At 34.5% G+C, this 24,765-nt stretch overlaps 1 protein-coding gene across 2 annotated transcripts in view; it reads right to left on the minus strand.

Annotated features, from left to right (window-relative positions):
• Positions 1 to 5,873: 5,873 nt before the first annotated feature.
• LOC120627153 (cuticlin-1) overlaps positions 5,874 to 24,765 on the minus strand; it is a 133,260-nt gene continuing 114,368 nt past the window's right edge. For both annotated transcript variants that reach the window (XM_039895026.1, XM_039895027.1), the window contains 6 exons: positions 13,992 to 14,100; positions 12,999 to 13,223; positions 11,928 to 12,132; positions 11,306 to 11,590; positions 9,438 to 10,476; positions 5,874 to 7,405 (listed from right to left, as the gene is read on the minus strand). In XM_039895026.1, the coding sequence (XP_039750960.1) occupies positions 10,237 to 10,476; positions 11,306 to 11,590; positions 11,928 to 12,132; positions 12,999 to 13,223; positions 13,992 to 14,100 (1,064 nt within the window). In that variant the 3' untranslated portion in view covers positions 5,874 to 7,405; positions 9,438 to 10,236. The remainder of the gene's footprint in view (positions 7,406 to 9,437; positions 10,477 to 11,305; positions 11,591 to 11,927; positions 12,133 to 12,998; positions 13,224 to 13,991; positions 14,101 to 24,765) is intronic.

Consider the following 24,765-nt stretch of genomic DNA (forward strand, 5'->3'; position numbering starts at 1 on the left):
CATTTTGACGCATTTATAATAAAATTTGTAAATAGTAGTGTAATAAGACTGAAGTAAGACCATGCCAATACATTATTTATTAATGTGCTCAAATAATTATTTAGATAACAATTGGAAATCCTTTAGTTTTAATTGTTCTCAAATGAAAGGTAACAAAAATTTATAATTAAAATATACAAAGAGTTAAATAACAGACTCAAGCCATTATGAGACTTCAGTTAAGTTCGTATATAGTTAACGATAAAAGTGCATTTAAAAAGTTGTTGCAGCTGATTACAATGAAAGAATCAGATTGAGAGAGTAGGTAATTGTGCAACGCACTCATAATCGCTTATGGTATGCCCACATTTGTTTGCTTTCCTTCCATTTCGCCACGTTGTAATCAAAACTGACACAGTTTTAAGTAAATTTGTTTGTGCATGAATCTATGAACTAAACTAATATAAAGTAGTGCAGCTCTTTTTACAATGTTCGCGTGAAAAAGGATAGCAATAGTTTTAGACTAGCGAATTAAGTTTTGTTTCGAGATTTATGTATAACTTAATTATTGGCATCGTTGTTTTTTCCATTTAGACATTATAGTTTAAGACGCAGGATAAAGATGAGAGCACACAAGCGTAGGCAAACCAAATAAGAAGCTGCACAGATGTGATGTTCATTAAATTTGAGTGTTTTTGTGCCTGTTGTCAAGTTTCAAGCAATTTTGTTAGCGAGCACTTTGTGCAATTACCCCCATTTGATTAAAATGGTTATGATAGTGAACAAAAGTTTTGACAAACCCAAATGTAGTATTAAAACGTCATAAGTACAATCTTCTGTTACCTCTTGTCGAACGTGATTTTGATACAGGGGCAACGGAAAATCATATACGTGGTATAGCATCATTTAGGTAAACCGCTAGAAATAGTTTAAAGTAACTTGTCATTAGTATTAATATTATTTATTTTAGTTAAGTTATTGTTATAGTCATTATCTGTTTATTAGCTGTTACTATTTATTTTTACCACCTGAGTACCTCCTCTTCTAAAAACATTAATGTTTTGTTTTATTTTTTGTTGTCTTGTTTTACTTTTTAAATAATCTACGACCTGTTGAAAATAGATGTCAAGTTTTATCGACAAAATATTCTGAATGAACGTGTTTCAAAATATTTCCGTTAATTTAAGCGAATAATGTACAACGCCACGAACAAATGTAGCTTTGAATATATCTAAACAATATAAGATATCGAGTAACTTTTATTTACCTGACCTATCCAAAAAAATATCCAATAAAGTTAAAAACTCGCCAATAAATAAAGTCACTTTGTTATTGTTTTATTTTCCCTCAATTGCGAGATTATTGGAGCTAATCAATAATGGACTAGATGTAGGTACTATACCTCAACAAAAAATTAAGAAGGGTATACTTCTTGACTGAGCAAGATAAGCGTCTCTGCCTCTTGGCAAAATTTGCTTTCATCTGTCAGAGGAGTGCCAACAAACTGCAAACGATGTAAACGAAACTACAATATACAGGTTTCTACGTAATCAGATTTTTATTGTAAGAGGATTTTTGATTGGATCCAGTGGCGTGCACTTCATACTTGCACAAAAGCACTGCATACCCTAAGATTGAAATATAGCCCGTATAAGAGGAAGATTTTTTCCATTATATGCAATTTTCCTGCTGTATGCATACCCTGGTAAGAAACCCAGTGCACGCCACTGATTGGATCATCATATCAACCTATTATCGGCCCACTACAGGGCACGGGTCTTCTCCCACAATGAGAAGGGGTTAAGGCCGTAGTCCACCTCGCAGATCGGTGGACTCCACACACCTTTGAGAACATAATCGAGAACTCGCAGGCATGCTGGTTTCCTCAAGATGTTTTCCTTCACCGTTGACGCAACTACATTTCACATAAGTATATGAGATGATAATTAGATGAGGATCTGCGGCGTGATAAGCACAATAGTGTATAGTTAATGGCTCACTTTTGGCGATACTGTGCACGTCGAGAGCCTCTATCGTTGTTGCCGTCCAACTTAGGTCCCGACTGCCTATTTTAAAAACAAAACAATTTTCAATATCCTTTAGCTTTATAATGGATATTTATTTCGCTGAATCTGATTTTCTTATGTTTTACTAATGCTGAACATGTATTAACTCTTTATCATATATATATTATAACGAAGGACGTTTTAGCTGCGCCGTGGTGTAGATCTACACGAAGAAACATACAAGCGTACCTAGTGTGAGGAGTGCGCCACTCGCTTCAGTATAAAGTGTCTTTTACTACGTGAACGTCATCATCATCATTCATTAAATGAATGAACCGTGCCCCTGCAGTGAGCTGGTAAAGGGCTGATAGTTCTCTGCAAGGCACGGCTCTCATCTCAGAATAAAAAAGGTTAAGGGCTTCGGTTACATTTACGACGCGGTAGAGTTCGAGTCCCAGCTATAACTTTAACACTTTTAACTTCTTTCTAAGTTATGTGCGTTTTAAGCAATTAAAATATCACTTGCTTCTACGGTAACGAAAACATCGTGAGGAAACTTGCATGCGTGAGAATGCTGCATGATGTTTTCAAAGGCGGGTGGTGTCCACCAATCCGCACTGGGCTTACGTGGTGGACTACGGCCTACACCCTTCTCGGCTTTGAAACACTATGGAGAACATTTCGATGATACTTTCACTTTTCTTCGTTAACGCGATAAGTGATATTTAATTGCATAAATTAAAACATAGCTATGTAAAGTTAGAAACGCGTGCCGGGGATCCAAATCGGTTCCTCCGAAATGGAATCAGAAACCCTAACCACTAAGCTTACACCGCTTCAAAATAAAATTTACTAACTATCATATTATAATGAACAACAAGAACAACAATAACGCTGACTAAAAATTGTTAACCAATCAACTGATTGGGGTAGTATGCTCGATCATCGATATAAAGGGAGGCAATGATTGATTGTGTCCTCAGGAACTTATTATCCTTGAATAAGTTCCTGAGGACAAATACCTTGCATTAATTTAACTCATTAAAAAATCAGCGCCTCCACATAGAACAATCATTAACTACCACGGAAGACGACCAATTAAATCATATTTTTGTAATTAGGTAAATACGGCATAACCTTGCGTAGAACGCATAACAAAATATTAACCGATAGGACACTCGTTGTATTCAGTTAAATCGTAATGTCCACAATACAAGGTCATCTAATGCCGGGAGCATTAGCCTGGTGCTCTTTTAACTTTTAGCACCAATGACTTGGTGCCCTGTTATTTATTCTATCACAGAGTCTATACTCAATAAGATATTTCTTAAAAATTCTGTACGCGCCATGAATGTTTGTCGGGCAGAAGTAATGATTTGCTGTGCTGATGAAGTTTTTAGGGATCTAATGACTAAGTGACATTTGTACATGGTATGTACTGGCCTGTTGTTCGTAAGTTAAATGATTATTATGAAGATATTGTTTTTTTTGGTTTTTTGGATCCTTCGAATAATAAGTGGTTTAACGTATAAACTTTTTTTTTGCGTAAAGCGAAATTCTTGAAACCAGTTAAAGGCTATTTATTTAAGACGCTATGAATCGGACAAATAAAGTAAGTAATACCACGGGCGAACTCGTAGGTACATATTATTTCTGAGTTATTATTGAACAGCGAATGAAACGTTGTACCTATAGGAATAAATTAATAAAGAATAAGAAACACTTTATTGCCCGTATAACATACAGGAAAAGAAACAGTAAGGAGTATACAGTCCACAATGTAGACATGCAAAGGCGGCCTTATTGCTGCAAGCAATCTCTTACAGGCAACCTTTGTAAATAGGACTTACAGCCAGAGAACGGGATAGTGCCAAGAGTGTTGATAGATATACATAAACAACAAAATGTAAAGATATAAATACATATATATAGTTAAAATAAATATACGTAATATATAAATATAAAATATACATAATATATATAACAAACATAATATATATAGGTAGATTTTAACACACAATTAGCAAAAAAAATACCAAAGTTAAGAACACGGACGAGTACAGTTTTAAAGTTTCAATTAAACTAACGTTGGTACAACCAGCGAGCAAATGACAGGGACAGCGATACTATATTTGCTTTCACCCTCACACAATTAACATCAACATTTATTTTGATGCAGTTTTAAGGAAAAAAGAGATAGGTGTATAGGTTTGATGATGATGATGATGATCCAAAAAAAATAAAAATCATAAAATATTATCAACATAATTTTAATTTCATTAAAAATTAACAAGTGCGTTCGTGGAAACACGTCCCGTCACATTCATACAGTATATAAAATATAAACAAGATTGTTTACAATAAATATTTTCGGAACTCCCCAACTTAAAAAAAAGTTAATTTACGAAGTAATAAAACAATACGGTACATAAAAGGAAATAAACCATAACCATTATGATGATAGAGAACTTATTACAAGTGATTACACACCTATCTGATACGAAATAAATGTAAAAAATTGCACTTACACAAACGTACTTTCACAAAAAAAACTTTGTGTCACTTATGAAATAATAGTTAAAATAAATGCAAGATTTTTGGGTGGCATGTTAATTATCACCTTATCTTTTAATAAACTGGTTTGAAAGACCGATACATTAATTACCTAAGAAGGATATTTTTTTCAGTTTTTATCTATAATTGATTTATTTTGATTGGTGGCAACACTGAAAATCACGATTCACAAACGAAATAAATTTTCGTGTTATTCCATCGATTTTAAGACTTAAAGATTTATAGTCTGCATACCAAAAATTTATATTTTTACCTTATGAAAATTAAGTAACTTTAAATCTTAATTAAGCTTAATTTTCAACGCCAGCTACTATCCAATTTATTTTTAACTTTTATGTTCGTACTAAAATAAAATATTTTATAAATATTAAATTTGCCGGTATTGTAGCTCTTATTTACCGTTATTGATAAATAAGATTATTACTGCATTAAGTAAATATAGTGCACAGTTTTCTTACGAGAACTGTCTGGTAATAATTTTCCTCTCAGTCATCAGTAGAAACTTAAAATATGAACTACTTACCTACTTTATAATTTCGTTGGACAATATCGGTCTATCAGCCCAATAATAAATTAAAATTAAAAATACTTTATCAATCCTAGATACAAAGCTATATAAAGTGTCAATAAAAAAATAAATTATAAAGTTAATATTGAGCAATATTAATTAGGATCCAATAGAGAATATTAAGTAATAATTATTTGTTATTAAATATGAATAAATGCAAAATAAATGCGATCGTATTTTAAATAATAGGGCCCTATGACATCGGAATCGTATTCTACATGCGCAATGCATTTTACGACGTATGACGTCACATGACGTTTATACACATGAGGTCACACGTGATAAAACGATATGATTACGCTGTCATAGATAATCAGTACCCTTTAATACAAGCGCGAACATTTCGCAGGCGTCAATGGTAAAGTAAACTGGATCTTAAAATTCAGATGTCAATGTGTTTATAAAGTCGAATATTCCATTTTTCCGGTTTTCTTTTCGTAAAATGCATTGGCATTGGCTACAGATGGCTAGAGACACGTAGGTTAGAAATGCGTGGACAAAATTAAGCGTTCAACAACGAAGAATTTCATCCATTTCCCTTTGACATAATTATGATGATTCATTCCCCAAAATTATTTAATGCTTGAAAAGTGTGCTTGTATTTAGGGTACAGGTCCAAGTTGAATCTATTTATTTAGATATATTATTGTATTCATTGGTGTTTGTCGTATGCTACAATAATGTTAGCGTCTCGAAACTTAAACTTATCTTACGATAACTTAGTTTAAATGTACAAAGCGTTAAGTTATTATTATTACTATTATTAAATACATTACATTTTAAAAAAACATTTACGAGTCAGGACCAAGTAAAATACTATTTTGAAACTGTTTTTGGATATTAACTAACAAAAATACAATATATTATAAGTTTAAATAAAAGTTAGTTTAGAAACCTCGCAATTCCCTGTTTTATTTTTCAACGTTTATTATCAGAATTTATTTAGAGCTCAGATAAAGGGAGATTATATATTATAACTAATTTTCTTTTTTTTATTCAGACCGCCATTGTCAGAAATTATACAGGCCGCGATTCTGTCAGTTCCAAAATTTTTATATGCATTTTAAAATTTATAAAAAATGTTATAGGCAGTGCTTAATTGTAATTTCCGTTGTGCAACAGTAAACATATTGGTCCCAACCCCTATAATAATTACAGAGCAATAATGAGTAAGTATTTATAAATTTCATTTAAAATCGCTATCAGTGAGATGTCACTACCTGTAGAGGGATAGATCATGTAAAGCCGGCCTCAAAAAAGCATCCGTAATGAGTTTTGATACGCAACTTCTTTTCTCTCAAATTTTTATCTCTATTACTCATGCATGATGAGTTACGTAACTTGATATTATTAAACTAGTTTCCACACCCTTCCAGTGGCAATGCATAAGAACTTAGGGCTGCATTCAAGCAAGCAAGCAATATGACCTGCGCCCTGCTTCTCGTTCTTATCACAACAGAAACTATTACCAAAAAAACAAACAGTTACATATGTTGGTTGACAGTTTTTATATACGAAGAGATGTCAAAAGTTACGTCACAATGCATATCGTACAAAGCTAAGCACTTTCAAACTTTGCAGACAGATTCGGACCTGCATTCTAATTCTGCCTGTACTGATAAACTTGGATACCATTTTTGTGACGCAGTACGGTATCTAGGTTAAACATCTCACTGATCACACATCATATTTTTTTTTTAAATATATTCAGCTTACACGCTTTTGTTAGCGTCGCTGAAAGTAACTTGTCCTTTGAAACCTCACTTTTATTGTTCTGGTCATTTACAAACTTCTTACACATAAAACCTTATTAGTAAATCTAATTCTACACACTATTAAAAATAATAAATAATGCTTCGATCTTAAAATGTTTCTGAGTCATATTATGCTAACATGAATTAAACCACGTGTTCTGCTGTTAGTTGTAATGAGCAGGGCACCTCTTAGGATACTAATTAAAGTCGGGGTCACAAATTGGAGTGGCAACCTCGTATCGAAAAACCTGGTTTTTGTACAGTATCAAGCGATTCGCAAAGAAGTCGCTGGGCCCAAACGTATCAAGGAATGTGGAAATGAATTGCTACGAAAGTCCTATAATCATCTATGGACGTCAATTGGTTGAGATGATGATATTATTGATTAACAAATAGGCCAAAATTTATTACGGTGCGCAATTTCGCCAAAAATATAAATCATGAAGTAATTGCAATTGATTACGAAATTAACTAATCAAGCGATATAGAAATTATATTATTTATCCCGTGAAAATATCTAGGTGCTGGTATCTCTATTCAATTCAATTCAATTCTTGTTTATGGCTTTTGTCTGCGCCAACTGGGCACAAGGTATTTCGCCAATGTCTTGTAGATGAAGAAGGCACGAAGGAGATTGATCGGTGAAACTAATGAAAAGTTAATTTTGAATTTGTACCAAGAAATAGTTGTTATTAGCTAGTTAGCTCTTTAACCTAAGGACACAGACAACACATGCATATATATCTTACACGGATATTTTTTGTACATTATACTTTAATTTTATTACTTACTATATATTTACATAAAAATCTACAATAAGGACTGAAAACAAACATTAAAAAACATTTAACACTCAAAGGACGGGGGACTTTGGGAGGAAGAATGGTGGGATTATGAAGGTTAACTCATGTTTCTTGGGACGTAAACTTTTACAGTTCCACTGTAGCAGGGTTATTGGGCCCATTTTGGAGTAGTTTAAAAAGTTGGCTTAAGTTTTTGGCAACGTTGGGCGGTAAGGGAATTTCACTACATGGAGCGACAATACTAAGTAGAAATTCGGAGATAAACTCAAGCATTTTACCTTGGGAGGGAGGGTTCTCAACATTGTTGTTGAGAGCGCATCCATTAGGAAGGGATGAGGAGTAATCACCGACAATAGTCTGAACAGCTTTTTTATCGTAGCCCTTTGCTAGAGGAGCTCGGGGACGAGGAGAGCGGAAAACTGTTTGCCGGTAGGAGGTTTTGGAGGAAGTTACATTAGTAGGAGTAAACATTTCTTTTGTTATCTCAGCATAGGACCTGCGGACAGGAGGAAACTGAGATGATGCTTCAATGTAAGATTTATTATTCTGAGACATGACCATTTTAATAGATTGCTGCCTGGAGAATTCTGGGCAGTCTTTATCAGTAGCAAAATGACTACCAGAGCAGTGTAAACATGTAGATAATTCCTTGATGACCAAACATGAGTCACCTGTATGGGGCTGAGCACATCTGTAGCATCTGGGCTTAGATCTGCAGATTGTTTTAATGTGGCCAAAACGGCAGCAGTTCTGGCACTGTATTGTTGGAAGTTTATATGTTTCAACTGGCAGTGAGGTGTGGTATGAATATACCTTAGCAGGAAGCATTTGCCCCCTGAAGGTTAGGACAACAGATTGGGTAGGCACCCAAGTGATGACACCCTCTGTGACAGATTTTCTGTTCAGTCGCCTTGATTTCAGAACCTCACCACAGCCAGGCGGGAGCTCTAGCGAATCAACAAGCTCGTCCATCGACCAGTCCACGGGAACTCCTTTCACCAGCCCCATTCTGGTTATGTTGTATGTGGGAATTATAGCTCTATATTTGCATAACTTCAAAACTGGACTAACCAGAAAGTTGTTGGCAGCTTGGGCAGAAGTAAACTCTACAGTAATTTTGTTGCGGCCTATATTTTTGACGCCGTCGTGGATAATTGAACCAATTTTGTGTTTGTGCAAGAATTGACCGAAATTTATAGCCCGTAATGACGCTCCAGAGGATGGGTCCTCCACTTCCCGTGAGACTTGGACGATAAAAGGCCCATTATCATCGTCAGAGTATGACTTGGCGCCTTCGGTGAAGGAAGGATGTATGTAAAGGCTTTGAACGGATGGGTTTACCTGAGTAGGATCAGTTATAGTTTTTTTGGCCGCATATACGTTGGTATCCTCTCCTTGTCGTTTGCGAGACGAGGCTGATGCCCCCGGGTCGGGCGGCTCAGGAGGTGTATCTAGATCCATTTTACTGGAAACACTATAACTACAGACACATAATAAATATTTAACCAACACCAAATACGGTTAGATTTATACGAATATCACCAATAACAACTATTTCTGCTGCTGTGTAAATTCACATAAAACACCGAAATTACACCGGAATCTCACTAACACGTGTGCACAAATTGACAGGCCAAGTTACAGTTCAATATAAACAACACCAAATCCTTTTCAAGACGAGTTTACAGTAAAATCAAAGAAAAATTTGAGAAAACCGCGTCCGCCATGTACGAAGTTTCCCGCCGAAAAAAACCTGGTATCTCTATAATATAACAAAATGTAATTGTGACGTTATTTGCATTTGTGACACCTCTCTATACAGGAACAGTTTAACTTAGACGTCACAAATGTTATGATTGTCAAATCGTATATGGGTGCGATTGCTTTAAAAGTTAATAAACTCCAAAAATTGTTTTAACTAAACTTATCCTAATGGCATGACTCGACGTTTATTCCTACCTATTTTATTATGTAAAGAACACTTTTTAGAATAGTATAAAAATAAGATTATTATAATCTGTACAACATTTAACTATAAATAAAACTTACAAAATGCTCACAACAGTGAAGTGAATACAATCAGGTTTTGGACTATGTCCGTAGCACGACTTAGCACCATCGATTGTTACGAGGCAAATCTAGAACCTTTAATTTCATAATTCTAAGTGTTATTATTACAAATGAAATGATTTAGGTACAACTTAATAAAATATATTTGACTGACCAATACGAAGACTAAAAATTCTGGGATCAAGTTAACCTATGAAGATTTAAACGGGTTTTGATTTAATAAGGCAGCATTATGAAATCTGAAAATAAGCAAGTTTAAAGAAACTTTACTAACTAAACTAAAAAATGGAGTAATGAAATCAGAATATCTCGATACAGTTCAAATAATAGATTTAAAATATCTCAAAGAATCTCGGCGTTTTGAAAAAAAAAATGTCAATCTACTAAAAAAAAATTAAGGGACTGTTTAGCCACAAGTTATGATAAAAATCCTAATAAAACAGTCTTAAAGAAATGTGTATTAATTAACACACACTATTTTGTTAGCCCTCGCGCGAATGATGAGGGTGTGGAGGGGATCCTAATAATCTTAGCGCCATCCACGCAGCTAGAGAATGCGATGCCGATGCCGGTGACATAGGTGGTGGGGTTTGTGAAGCCATTCTTGAACGGAGTTTCTGCAGTAAGAATGCTGCTGCTAATGCTGCTCCAGCTGCGGCACCAGCTGCTGATGCAAATAATGCTCCGAAGCTAACCGCACCCATGCAAATGCCGTATACAACCTGGAAATAAAGGATTTTCAATTTATTCCATTGTAAAGAACCTCACTAAAGATATATGATCAAATGCAAATATGATGGAAGAAATAAGCGGTTATAGCGTAGTGTTTAGAATATCACTTGCATAGACGGTGAAAACATCCTTTGGAAACCCGCATGCCTGAGAATTCTCGATAATGTTATCAAGGCATATAATGGGTTGATAAAGATGATGATAATAACAAGTATGATAAAAATACACATAGATGAAGAAATAAGCGAGTTCAAATCCCGTTTTTACCATAAATTTAAAATTGACTAAGTATAAAATTGGCCATCAAGCTAAATAATTATTGAAGTAAAAAAATGTAATACTATGAATAGTAACAGTCTTAAAAATATCATATTCGTAATTTTCAAAAATAACGTAAGTTACACTTAAGTATCTTCCAAATGGCTGTTTAGTTTATTTAGTAATTTGAACTTCTTCAATTCATCTTACAGACAAGTGTATTGTGTGCATTGCTTAACGGCCCTTAGCTGAGAGAGTAGGCACTTACATTGTGGCTTACTCGAAACACATTATGTATGCAAATATTTGCAACGGGTAGGTCACGCTTTTAGATAAAATCTGAGCTGATCTACCTTGTAGAATGAGTAAGATTCTAATAAGTGATAGTAACATTATTACGGTGTCATTTTATAGCAATTTTAACATCATTGATCAATTGTAAAAATGTACTTAGTAACTTTACTAAGGTATTTGTGTGAATTCTATAGAGTACATCTTCTATAAAATTCCCTGTGCAAATTTGAAAAGTATGAGGTGAGTGTTTATTAGTTAAAAACATACCTCTTCCCGTATTCTTCCACTGAAAACCGTGACAGGTTCCCTTGACGGACCAAACGCAAGATCAGCTTCCGACACAACGTCATAGATTCCTGACACTCCAACATCTGCGGATCTACCTTCACGAACTGTACGACGTTTGCGTAAAGACCTAGGTCCTGCTACAGCTGGTCCTGGAGGTTTTGCTGGGACAACTGCATCGCCAGAAGGCTCTGGTTTTATATTAGCATCTAAATTTCTTGGGCCGTGAGGGAAGCGCTCACGTTCACCTAAGTCTGATGGACGGTCCTGGAATAAATAACATGTTTGATTAAACTGAGAGTACAGTAAAATGTTTTTTTTGCATGTCTTGAATTAACTATCATGAAATGGCCCGGCATAACTCCGCTTGAATTTAAATTAATAACATAAGCAGAGCAGCAGAGAATAGCAAGTAACCCGTTACTTTAATTTTTTGCTTCACAAAACTTTTAGATTAACAATTAATTCTATTTTGTCTTTCGAATTTTCAAATCGAACCTCATTTTGAATGATCAAGACAACAAACTTCATAAAAAATACGAATTACTTACTCTTACTTTTATACTATAATATTACTTTTTTTACTGAGTATTTTAAGACTTACAGTGAAAGGTCTTGCCAGAGCTTCAACCAATTCTTCAACTGCGGACATTCGATCAGCATTTGATTCTACAACCGGAGCTGGGGCGCGCTGAGGTGCGGGTGCAGGAACAGCGTCACCAGAAACTTCATCACCGAAGGCTTCTTCTAGGGGAAGGCGTTGGTGATCTTCAGCCAAGCTTAGATCCGATTCTTCTACAGCATTGTCGCTGTAAAGAGTAATAATAATTCTTGAGATTTGGCTTATAACGTTATTAGCACAATCAAAACGTCTTAAGCTTGATTTCAATTCCATCCACAACATTTAAATTTATAACTTTCGCAATCCAAATTAATTATTAAAATAAATGACATAATTACAACATATTTTATTAATAACATAAATAAAATAAAAATATATTTTAATGAAAGTCCCCTTTTGTATGTATGTTTCATATTAAATTTTACGTTCACACCAGTGTTGGAATATGGTAATTTGAAAAGACTGTTAGAAAAGTCGGTTGCCAAGAATGATATCATATAAATTATCCATAAGAGAGAATCCCTGAGTAAGTATAATAGAGAATCGATATGAAATATTTAACCTGAGCTTTATTTATAACTGAAATAACTGATAGGATATTCATCATCATATCAACCCATTGCCGGCCCACTATAGGGCACGGGTCTCCTCACACAATGTGAGGGTCACGGCCGTAATCCACCATGCTGGCCCAGTGCGGGTTTGGTGGACTCCACACACCTTTGAGAACAGTATAGAGAACTCTCAGGCATGCTGGTTTAATCACAATGTTTTCATTCAAGCAAGTGGTATTTTAATTGCTTAAAACGCACATTACTTAGATAAGTTACAGCGGATAGATTGAAAAGGTCACAGCCCAGAGGGTAAGGCTTTGACTTCACTTTCGGGTGGCGGAGATCGAATCCCAGCACGCACCGAAAGGATATAATTAATTTATCTACAATTGTCTAATTTGCAGTCGCGAAATCTGCGTAAATATTTAACGCTTAGGTTCTTACGACATTATAAATAATCAAGACATTTGATTTTTGAAAACAATATAGATAATCTTACCCGATATCATTATGATCTTGATGAGCCCTGTCATCCTTTCTGTCCAAAGCGCCATGTCTTTGCGGAGCGATGCCAGCTAGCTGGCAGTGGTCCAAACACCCGTGCCTACAAATCTCCACCTTACAGCGTATATGCACACTCAACGCGTCGGGGAACTTGAATGCGTGGAAGAATGCGTATGTGATCACGGTTGCTCGTTCGTCAACCGCTTTCGCCTTGAGGAATCTGGAAATGTAATGATCAGTCAGTTAGTCCTATAACGAGGTAAATTATATGTGAAGTCGCTGATTAATTAGCTAGACCTTTGGAAAAGCAAAAATACCTAAGCCAGGCCAGCCATTTAATTTATTGTCTTTAATTACTAAGACAACATTGTGTAAATGTTGTTATTTCGAGATGGGGTTTATTCTGTAAATTTATAACTTCACTGTTACGTCGTACATACGAATTAAAACACTCTGTAATACTTTTACGACACAGCGTGAAAAAATAAATAAATAGCGTTTTAAAAACCTTACTGCGTGGATTAAGTGTTTAGTAAGTGTTTTACCAATTTTGTATAATAAAAGTGAGAACTTAGTAATAATAAATAAAAAAAGGAGTTCTGTAACACTTTTCTTTAATAATCCAATCCTATTGATCGTGGCGTACTGTTATGTAGCCTATAGCCTTTTTTATATATGGACTGTGCAAGACAAACAAAGTCCAATTCGAACAAGTAGTTCCTTAGATTACAAAACTCTTCAGCTTTCAAATATAAACAATTAGTAAATGAATATACGATGAAGAGGTTCCCAATTTGGTATTTATATATTTTTGCGATATATATTTTTTGGTGTGATGTGTTTATCTCTCCTTTATTGGCTCTAAGTTTGTGATTTGCTCTCAAAGTCTATTCCGTCCGTTTCGTTCCGTCTATGGAAATCTAAGGCTAGTTTTCATGCCATTTGGCTTAATATCCAAGATCCAAAGGTGATTGCATCGAAAACCAACCTAGAAATCATCTTGGGACGCAACACGCAGCCATATTCGTCCGACAGCTGTATGATATGCCCAGAACCATCTGACGCTGCGCAAGATTTCACTCTCATATCGAACTCTCCTGAAACAAACAATAAAATTAGTATAATTAACAAATTCAACGGGTATCAAATGAGCTTGCTTACTATTGGCATCCTAAGAATAACACCGAGCGATGGAGATAGAAGTATCTCTAAATGAAAACTCCGAAAAGATCCGTAGAAAACCTAGAGTTACCGATATAGCTCAGAGAGAAACGGAAGTGGCAATCGGCGATTGGTTTGGAGAACTGATAGGCGTGGGTGTAAAAAATACTTGCTATGCGGAAGAAAAAAAATAATTTAAACCTGAACATAGATTAATTTTACTCTTTTAAGAAGTACCGAATTGAAATAAATGCAAGGATAAGATTGAATCTAATAAAAATTCAAAACACGCAAAAAGAAACAATACAGACGCAATTCTAGCATGCAAACCTGAAGATATCCTCATCCTTTACTAAAATTACGCCTTGCGGTAAAAAGACAGCGTTTAAATTATTAAAGTCACGTCTCACCACAGCACATTTCTAACTGGCACAGCGCGCAACGTAAACTCAACATTACCTACCCAGTTAAGCGTTAAGTGAAATGTAATTAAAAGGAAATACACGTAAACCGCATATGCGGAAATGCATCAACAAACAAACCTTTTGAAAATAACAAGTTAGCTAAACTTCACTTAGAGACGTGTAAATTAATCCAAAATCTCAATGTGTCAACTTTAAACGACGTCGGACTAGAAGTAATCCATAAATTACGCATAGTTTCTGATGTCGTCACTGAATAAAAATAATGACGAAGACAAGTTGTTTTGCACAAATAAATTTTGGCGCATTGCTTGCTTGCTGCAAACTAACACGAAACCTTCCTAAAATGACTGATTTAAGACAGAACAAACTTTATCATTTGTACATCAATAAAAAAAAAAATGTGTGTAATAATTTTACAATAACAACATTGTATGAATGATAGTATAACCCAAGAGAGGGAATAGTTTAGAGAACAGTTTATTTTTCACAAATTTTTACAGTTTTAACAAGATTGTAGGTTTGGGACCTTCTTTTAGATGTAGTTGTACTACACCTGTATCAGAAGACTCCGCTCTTCCATAAAAAATTCCGTTATATGCGTAAAAGATATTATTATTGCATTTTAATTTTGTGTGTGTAATTGTGTGTGTGTGTATGTGTATGAGTTTTTGTGTAAGGAGTGAGAGTGTGAATGTGTATAAACATTCACAATCTCACCCGAAAAAACCCAAGCATATATTAAAAAAAATAACATCGGTCCAGGTTTATTTCTGGAACGGCTGAGTCGGTTAAGTTTTATCAATAAAAAGCTTTATTTTGTACTTGAAAAAACATTTAAGAGTCGAAAAGCTCTTGATTACAAAGAACTAATCTTCCCATGTCTAACGGTTAAGGCGATTGAAATTTGATTAAATAAATCACCGCGTATGGCTGTATACAAAGTGTATGCTAATGAATACGTGGCTTAAATTAATTTAATCGGTGTTAAATGCTTGAATTAATTAAAACACATCGATACACACTATGATGTCAACTAACACTTCAACTATTATATTACTAACTACAAGAAAGTAAACATTACAACAACTGCCTCGTCGGGCTAGTGGTAAGCATGTCTTACTGCGGTTCACGAAGTCCTGTATTCGATTCCCTGGACGGGCCAGGAAGACTTAGGTCTTAAATTTGTAAAAAAGTCTTAGTAGGTATTGATCCAGAACTAGAAAATTGGCGACGTCACGTCTATCCTGATTATTATCCTACAATCGTTCCTACTAATGTTATACCTAAATGCGAAAGTTTGTATGGAGCAATTAATGGGTGGACGTTTGTTACTCTTTCATGCAAAAAGTACAGAACCAATTAGACTGATATTTGGAATACAGATAGATTATACCTTGGACTAACACACAGGCTATTGTATCCCGGAAAAACTTACGGTTCGAGCGGGATCTGTGAAACACAAAAAAAACGAAAACGTAGCCGCGGTTATCATCTCGTCACTAATAACAATCATCATCAAACCCACAATTCTGCGTTTGAGCTGCGTGGTGTATGTGTCTCTAAAAAACCCTCTCTCCTCTCCTGAGAGAGAAGGCTTGTGCTCAGTAGTTTGACGTTAATAGTATAGTTATGAACTAATCATTTCATAATAACTAAATATTTAGTAATTAATCTTAATTCGGCTGTATAGATGTTCTCACGTTAGTTTACTTTCGATCAATCAAATTGATAGTTTAATTGAGACGTGGGAAACAGCTTTGTCGTTGTTAACGTTCTATATCGGTTCTAACTCCTTTTTTATCTAAGCTCTGAGGATTCACCCGGGCATAAAATTCGTGTTTACTGTAATCCCTACGAAGTAAGGAAATGCCCTAAGAATCACCTTCTGATTACCTACTGCGTGTCCCACTTCGAGCCTTAAGCGCATCCTCTTACCGATTTTTCAGGATGAGCACAGGTCGTCCTATCTAAAAATAGAGGGCATTAGAACTTCTTAGTTCTAATTGTAAGGGTTCAGGGGTCAAATTTTTTTTTATAGTATCTATATATCAGGTTGCTTCTTTTAAAAGGCAATGTGAGATGGTGATACCAAAAAAAATAACAACCGGCTAAGTTTGTTTTGGACTTCTTCTTGGACCAGGGCGCGTTTGGAACCCTCGTAGCTTTAGTTTTATGTTGACGACTTTAGTTATCGCCATCAACTCACTCCTATGTCATATTTTACATGTAATCAAATGTGCCTATTTGAATAAAGAAATATTTGACTTTGACTTTGACTTTGACTATAGATTATTACAAGTTTTTGACAATCACCTTAACAGTGATTATGAGAAGTTTTGTGGTCATCACTGGTAACTAATTCTGACCTGGTCTGCAATTCCTATAAAATTACCCGAAAGTTTTTGGATTGACTCGTAGCTCAAACTTAGCTAAACGTAGCTCAAAAGTAGCTTAAACTTATAATCATTAGGATCCTAAGCAATAATAATTATTACAGCCTAATAATAATTATTACAATGTGCTAGACCAAAGGGGATGACAAAACAACGTAGGCGCGGCAGAGGTCTATATTATCTACGAACCTACTTATGAATTATATATACGAAAGGTGTGGTCATATGTATATTATAGTGTTTGTGATTCGTCAATTAAAATAATGTGATTAACTATAAGTAGGTACTCGTAACACAAAGTTAATAGAAAAATCGTCAAAGTGTATTAATTATGTCCGGCTCTTCATAAAACCTCTTTCTTGTAAATATTGAATTTAAACTCGATTCCAACCAGCGATCCACGTTTCCAGTCCTTCCACAATCCACGATTAGGGTTGTCAAAGCAACATACTCATAAAGTTATTATATATATTGTCATTATACAATATATAATCATTGCTATTATATATATAATTGCGGTTACTTATTTTATTATTTGTCTTCAGTCACAAATATTGTTTTTTATGTATATATTTAAGTAATAAAATATTTATTTTATGGGTATATGTATATATGCACCACCTCACTATTTTCTGTACCTGTTTTTTATCTTCGCGATTGGTTGCCTGGAAGAAATGGCTATGAAGCGATAAGACCGCCAATTGTATACGTTGTTTTGTTATACTTTTCTTTTTTTTCTATGTACTTTTTGTGGTGTGCAATAAAAGTATATTCATTCAAAGTTATCATAAAGAATCTATCTCACGGTAGACGTTCAGTTAAGTGTATATTTGTGTTCCTTGTTTTAGCATTTGGAGTCAGTCAGTGGGATCCATTAGGAAATTTATCGCAAACAATTTAGCAAGCAAAGCAAATAAGCAATTTAGCTAACAAGCTTTAGTTTTAAGTTGACGAATTTAGTTATCGCCCTCTACTAACTCACTTCTATGTCATATTTTACATGCAATGTACGTATAAAAGTGCCATCTTTGTACCTATTTGAATAAAGAAATATTGGACTTTGACTTTGACTTGACAATTATTCAGCATTTGTGCGATTAAAGAACTATATTTTTATCTTTATGTCAGTCCTTATATGCACGATACTTACTCTTCCATGAATACTTCGCAAATTGAGAAATAAATTATTGTATAATGCCATTTTGTGCGAATATTGTTCTGTTATTTAATATGCACGATAATTGCAATGTTTTTTTTGTTTTACTATTCTAACAAGAATGAGAGAAATTCAGTTAAAAAAGCAGTAATTTGAACGATCATAAGTATATTAATGAAATAATGTATGTAATGAAATTGCGAAACAAACACAGTTTAATTATTTTTTAGTGATTCAACAGCGTTATAAATTATTTTGATTAGATATGCTTGTTCTTTTAGGATGTTTAGTTTTTTTTAATTACAATAACTTGGCTGTGTTCCATTGAGCGTTATTATCAACAAGCGGTTTCCCGCCGTCTTTTTCCACGTTTATTACGAATTTCACAACTCTTGGGAGCCGTTTTTTCCTGGGATAGAAGTAGCCTATGTTACTTTCCGTCCTATCAACTAACTCTATGCCAAATCAAGTTGATTGGTTGGCCGGTCAGGGTGTGAAGGGAGCACAAACGACTATCCTTTGGCCGTGGCTTACCACTTTAACGACAAAGCTAGCCGTTAAGCGATTTAGTGTTCCGGTGCGTAGAAACCGATTAGGGGTATGACTACCAAACTCCCTAACAGGTTGGCCCGCTACCATCTTAGACTGAATCATCACTTACTACCAGGTACTACTACTATTCCAGTCAGGGGTTAACTTGTAGTAAAATAAAAATAAAACCGTTGTATTTATAGCATTAGTAAGAATCTACATTCAACGTTCCTAATTAGTACATAACACAATAGCGGCTTTATTTTTTTTTTAAATATCATATCTGCTTTGACAGCCCTAGCATACAAGCCGCGACCCGTTAAGCAAACCCATTCGTACGTATTTGTCCAGTTTACTTTTTACTATTCTTTGTACCGTTAGAGTGTGTTTGCACACTATTATTACCCTGTTAGAGACGGTTTTATGAGGTGTCGCGAGTATCCGTGCCTTCTTCGACGTACTACGAATTATTCTCTACCGGTTAACTGATTTGGTTATCGAATTAAACGGGTAGTCTACAAGCTAATCTGATAATAAGAATAGTAATAAAATTATTTATTAAAGGCTAAAATAGATAATTCACAAACAACTTATAAACTAATTTAGGGTGTAATGGCGGCCTTATCACTGATAGTGATCTCTTCAAGGCCACCACTAAGTGGAAGGAGAGTATCAGTTACAAAGAGTTTAGGTCGGTGTACAAGTTAAAAGATTTTATAACATATACAAGAAACTTACATAAAATTGCGTATACCTTAAGATACACACATATTTTCACAAATATTGTAAATATAGCGATAAACAGTTATATTTACCTAGCGTATATGTCATAATATATATGTGCCTACATATAATAAATATACTATATCATCTAATTACTTATTCTTCCCGTTTTGAGTTATGTGAAGCGCATTTTGAATTTGTTGTTTTTTCATTGAAAATAAGCATCAGCGTCATTGTCATCCCGTTACCGGCTCTTTACACGTCTTTGAGAACGTTAGAAGTAAAGTAAGAGATGCGTAACGGGGATCGAACTCGTTACCCCTGAAATGCAGCTGATGCGATAATCACGAAGCTATCTGTCTACAATAATAATACATACGCAATCAAAAAGGAATGCATATAACTCTAGTATAGCATGTCAGTGAGTTTAGAATGTTATAAAAAGTATCCCAAAATGTGAGTAAGCATTACTTAACAATATGAAACCGCGTCCTTTACTTACTGGAGTGCAAAATTTTACAGTATCATCATACTTCATCATGAGTGAAAGTTATAAGAATCACCAGTCATTCAGTTTTCGATACCTATGTATTCACAGTTTACTTTCAATAGTAATCTGAATAGAATGACACTTAACTTTAAAAGGCTTTCATTGTACACGAGGCTTTTAATCACTGTTACAGGAAAATGGTGGGTATCCCACTGACATAAGGCCCAAAGCTTAAATTATATTCGTTAATCATTCTGTTGATATATCGAGTGGGAGGTGGCGATACATTCCACGAGAGTTTGTATAATTAGAAGACAAATTAGAATACTAAATAAAATTTATTGTTTTCGTTTTGAATCTTTTACTATAAGCATATATAGCACTTGTTAATTTTTACAGCTTATTTAAAAAAGCTTTGCGCATGACTAGCGGTCCTGCGTGGTTTTCCCACACAAACTTTCTTTCTTTCGGATCCACCGCGTCGACTCGGCCGCCCGTGCGTTAACAACGTTTAATTGGCTCCTAAAAGTCCTAGCGTGATAAAAAATACCCTTAATTAAAAAAAATTAAACGTTCCACAAAAATTGGGATACCAGATAATTGGGGTGCAAAACACCTACGCTAACGTGGGAATTTTGAAGTAGATTTTTTGAAAACTATTTTATTTCACGATATGAGTTTATTGGATGAATAGCATTTGGATAAACATGGCTATGTTATAAACCAAACGCAAGCAAAATTACAGTTAATTTTTCACATCGAATCTGAATTTTATAGACGTCAATTGGATAACGGAATTTACAATAAAAGCAGAGATAAAGCTCATCAATACCTGAAAATTAAACTTAGGATACGTTCAGATAGCGCTACTTTCCCCAAAGGTATAATTTACGAAAAACTATATCAAAAGTGTTTGTAATAAAATAAGTTAACATCCTATTAAGTTATCGATATTTGATAAAATGGGAAAACTTTTACGATATTATTCAATGCAATGGTTTATTTACAACTTGGATTAAATATTTCACATATAAATAGTGTATTTTTTGATAGTTAAAACGTGGTTAAATTACTTCCATAAATTTCCCTTTAATATTCAAAGTGTTTTTTTGTTATTTTTTGTTTTTATACTGGCAGGAAATCAGTGGCGTGCATTTCATACATGCACAAAAGCACTGCATACCCATATTATTTTATATAGCTCGTATTGGACGGGAATATTTCTATCTTATGCTGTATATCTGCTTTATGCATACCCTGGCCGAAGACCCTGTGCACGCCACCGCAGGAAATATATATTCTGTGGAAACTTCAACTCACTATGTATCACGGTTCATGAGATACAGGCCACTGACAGATGGGCGAAGAATATATAAAGCGAGGACTTAGTAAGAGGGTTTTGTTGTTTCCTTTAAAAAAAGCGCAATGATTGCATATCGGATAATAATGTTGATAGAATCACGCGAGTTACAAAGAGTTTATGTGCACAAGCGGCCTAAATCCTTGTAGTTTAGACTTTAAGAAACTTAAATCCAACGACAACATAGAAAAGAGGTCCGCCTTGTGAACTAAGCCTTACCAGATTCTTCAATAGCAATATAAATTAACGGTACACTTGACATTGTTGTTTTATTCATACAAAATGTGTGTACAAAAAAACCCTATTGTCTTCTATCTGTACCCTTAGCATATGAGTTCATCACGCTCACTATTGTGATTTCGATTTCGAGTATCGAAACGCCAACTTCAGTAGCGACAAAATGGGCTTTAAATTAGACTTAAATTCGCAAATTTTATATTACTAATATTTATAATACATACATTCCGCTAATAGACAGCTGCAGGAATGTGGATGCATGTGACCTTAAAATCCAGTTCATTAAGTTTCATTTTACTCTGAAGTTATAATGATTCGATAATCGTAATCGTCTCTACGGTTGAAAGCGTTAAACACGCTTTTATGCGGCACAAAAACATATCAAACCAATGTATTGTCCTACATTTTATCAATGACTATTTGCTTATGTATTACTTATTTCTAGGCAAGCGCGCCTAAAACTAAACCTCATCGTATTTTTCATTAAGCGTGAATATGGCTATGTCACATTTTTTTTTGGATATGAATTGCTCTTACTTCATAGTTAAATATTAATTCGACTGTGCGATGGTGATACCAAAAAAAACCTTCCTAAGTCTGTTGTGAGCTCTGCTTCGTCCAGGGCGTGTTTGGAACCCACTTTGGCGTTTGGAAAGCTTTAGTTTTAAATTAACGAATGCAGTTATCACCATCATCTAACCCAACATTCGTGGTAACATGTTATATGTATGAATACTTCATAAGTACCTGTGATAAGGACTACGTGAATAAAACATTTTTGAATCTGAATTTGAATTGATGTTTAATGACCTCGATAACGGTAAAAATTCTTCAACGTGACTTCTTTAATATAGTTATCAACATTATATGCATGTTGACATTGCAGCAGTGGGACATTCCCATTGCTGGGCAGGACCCAGAAGAAAGAAAGGGTTTCCGAACAATTCAGTACTTTTACTACTGAACCAACGGGACCGCCGGCTTAACCTAATACTTAACTATTTTTAGCCCGACACGGAAGTTCCTAGGACCGCGGGACTTTTTTTAAATTTTAAATATAGACTATATACCGATGACGTGCTTAAGATTGCTCGATATAGATTCAATTGAAATTTCCTCAACTTAAGTCAAGAGTTTGAGATTTACGATGACGTGGGTGTAACGTTAATTGAAATATTGAATAGAAGCAGGCGCTACTTTGCGGAAATCCTTGATATATTATCAAAATTAAGCTTAATTTGCTATACTCCGCGAAAAGCAGGAGAATCTGTGTGGTGTAATTTATAATTTCTTAACAACAATCTAACAATTGAACAATTGTTCATTGTAAAGTCAACATCTCCTGAGGATGCTCCGGTTTCGGAGCGAAACGTGCGTAGAGGGTATATTGCCGAAGATCTGTTTGGCGTGGAGTATAAGGATTGAAGAAATTATAAATTACACCACACAGATTCTCCTGCTTTTCGCGGAGTATAGCAAATTAAGCTTAATTTTGATAATATAGTTGATTGAAATGAAAACGTACACTCTGCGTAGTGATAAAGTTAGGTACTTAAGATTTTCGTGCACGCATACTAATCGAGACAACGATAGTTATCCAAACATACTAACGTCCCATAAGAACGTGGAAATTAAATCAAAGGCTTCCCAAAAAATAACAAATTTTATAAAATAAGAGATTAAATACATGTGCATGCAACTTAAAATATTATAAAATAAATTATACGAAAATCTTCGTGACGTGAAACAAATGACTGTAATTTTCATCATCATATCAACACATTACCGGCCCACAATGAGAAGGGGTTAAAGCCGTAGTCCACCACGCTGGCACATACCTTTGAGAACTCTCAGGCGTGCAGGTGGTTTCCTTACGATGTTTTCCTTCACCGTTGAAGAATGTGATATTTTAATTACTTAAAAAACCCACATAACTTAAATAAGTTAGATGTCTCGGCCCCCCGAAAGTGAAATCAAGCTCCTACCTAGCTAAATGACTATAAGAATTAAAAAATAACATTGAATTGCAAAATAAGAGAAAGCAAATAGAAATCAAAAGTGTCTATCTATAAGTACACCCTTGAATAAGCTATGCACTTAAAATTTATGACTCTGATTTACTAGTAACAAATATTAATGCACCTCTTAAAACTATTAACCACATCGTATTGTTAATGTCACATAAAAAGAACGCAGACGTCATGACTGAACATTGTTCTTCTTAGTTAACCTTACGCGCACTCAAAGTCTGAAACTCAAAGTCGAGTCAAACTCGCTTCACTCTAAAAAACTATGCTCATTGCAATAGACAATCAGCAACTGCCGTAGATTAGATTAATTCACTTGCTTCATTTATATCACGATACAACTTTCTGAGCTACTATAGACTTTTCGAAGCGAAGCAAAGTCTATTCTAAATACCTCAACAACTCCTTCGTCATATTAAACTTTTTGTCAAACTACATCCCATGTTTTGATTATCTATAATCATACCGCCTGCGATGGCAGGTCCAGCAAAACCAGCTCAATTGCAGCACCTTGTAAATGTGTCCGTACACTGGTCGTCCAGTTAGGGTAAATGTCGTTTTACCCTAACCAGTGCTTTATAACCATATCAAACGCGAAAGTTCTCTTTTTACATGCCATGCTGTTACTTTTAGGTTGGTGGTAATAAACAGTTTATATAAGTTCCTTGCAAGTTCCTTAACTCTTAAATTACCTTAAACTATAAATAAACATGCAGCTATTGCATACTTATATACTTGCCTAGGTTATTTTGTATTTTACTACGTTAAATATCGCCTAAAAGTACTGATAAATAATTCTGAACCGTTTGATACAATTTTGTGGCACATGTTTTAAAATTAACATTTCCGAACTACAAAATAGTCTATAGAACACCTTGCTAGAAAACTTTACCCGACCTAAAATTTTGTCTTCATTTAATCATATTCACACGCGGTTTCATCCGTGAAAATGTTTAATACTAGAGTATAGTGATATACCAAAGAGACTATACTTTCTTTAAAAATCAAATGAAAATTATTGGTATTACATTTGGAGATAAAAAAAAATTCATAATTTGAAAAAAAACGCAAATAATAATAACGTATGTGATCTACTTATCATCTACAAAAACTTAATTTAAAGTTAATGATCTTGAATAATCTATTAAACTTGTTCTTAAGGGGGTTAATTTATAATTCATTTAAATATTTAATAATTAATATTTTCTATGCAAAGACTGCTCCTTTACCGTGTCCATATCGATTAAAGACAAGCTGGC

Source organism: Pararge aegeria, chromosome 10 (genome assembly GCF_905163445.1).
Source record: "Pararge aegeria chromosome 10, ilParAegt1.1, whole genome shotgun sequence".
Lineage (NCBI taxonomy): Eukaryota > Metazoa > Arthropoda > Insecta > Lepidoptera > Nymphalidae > Pararge > Pararge aegeria.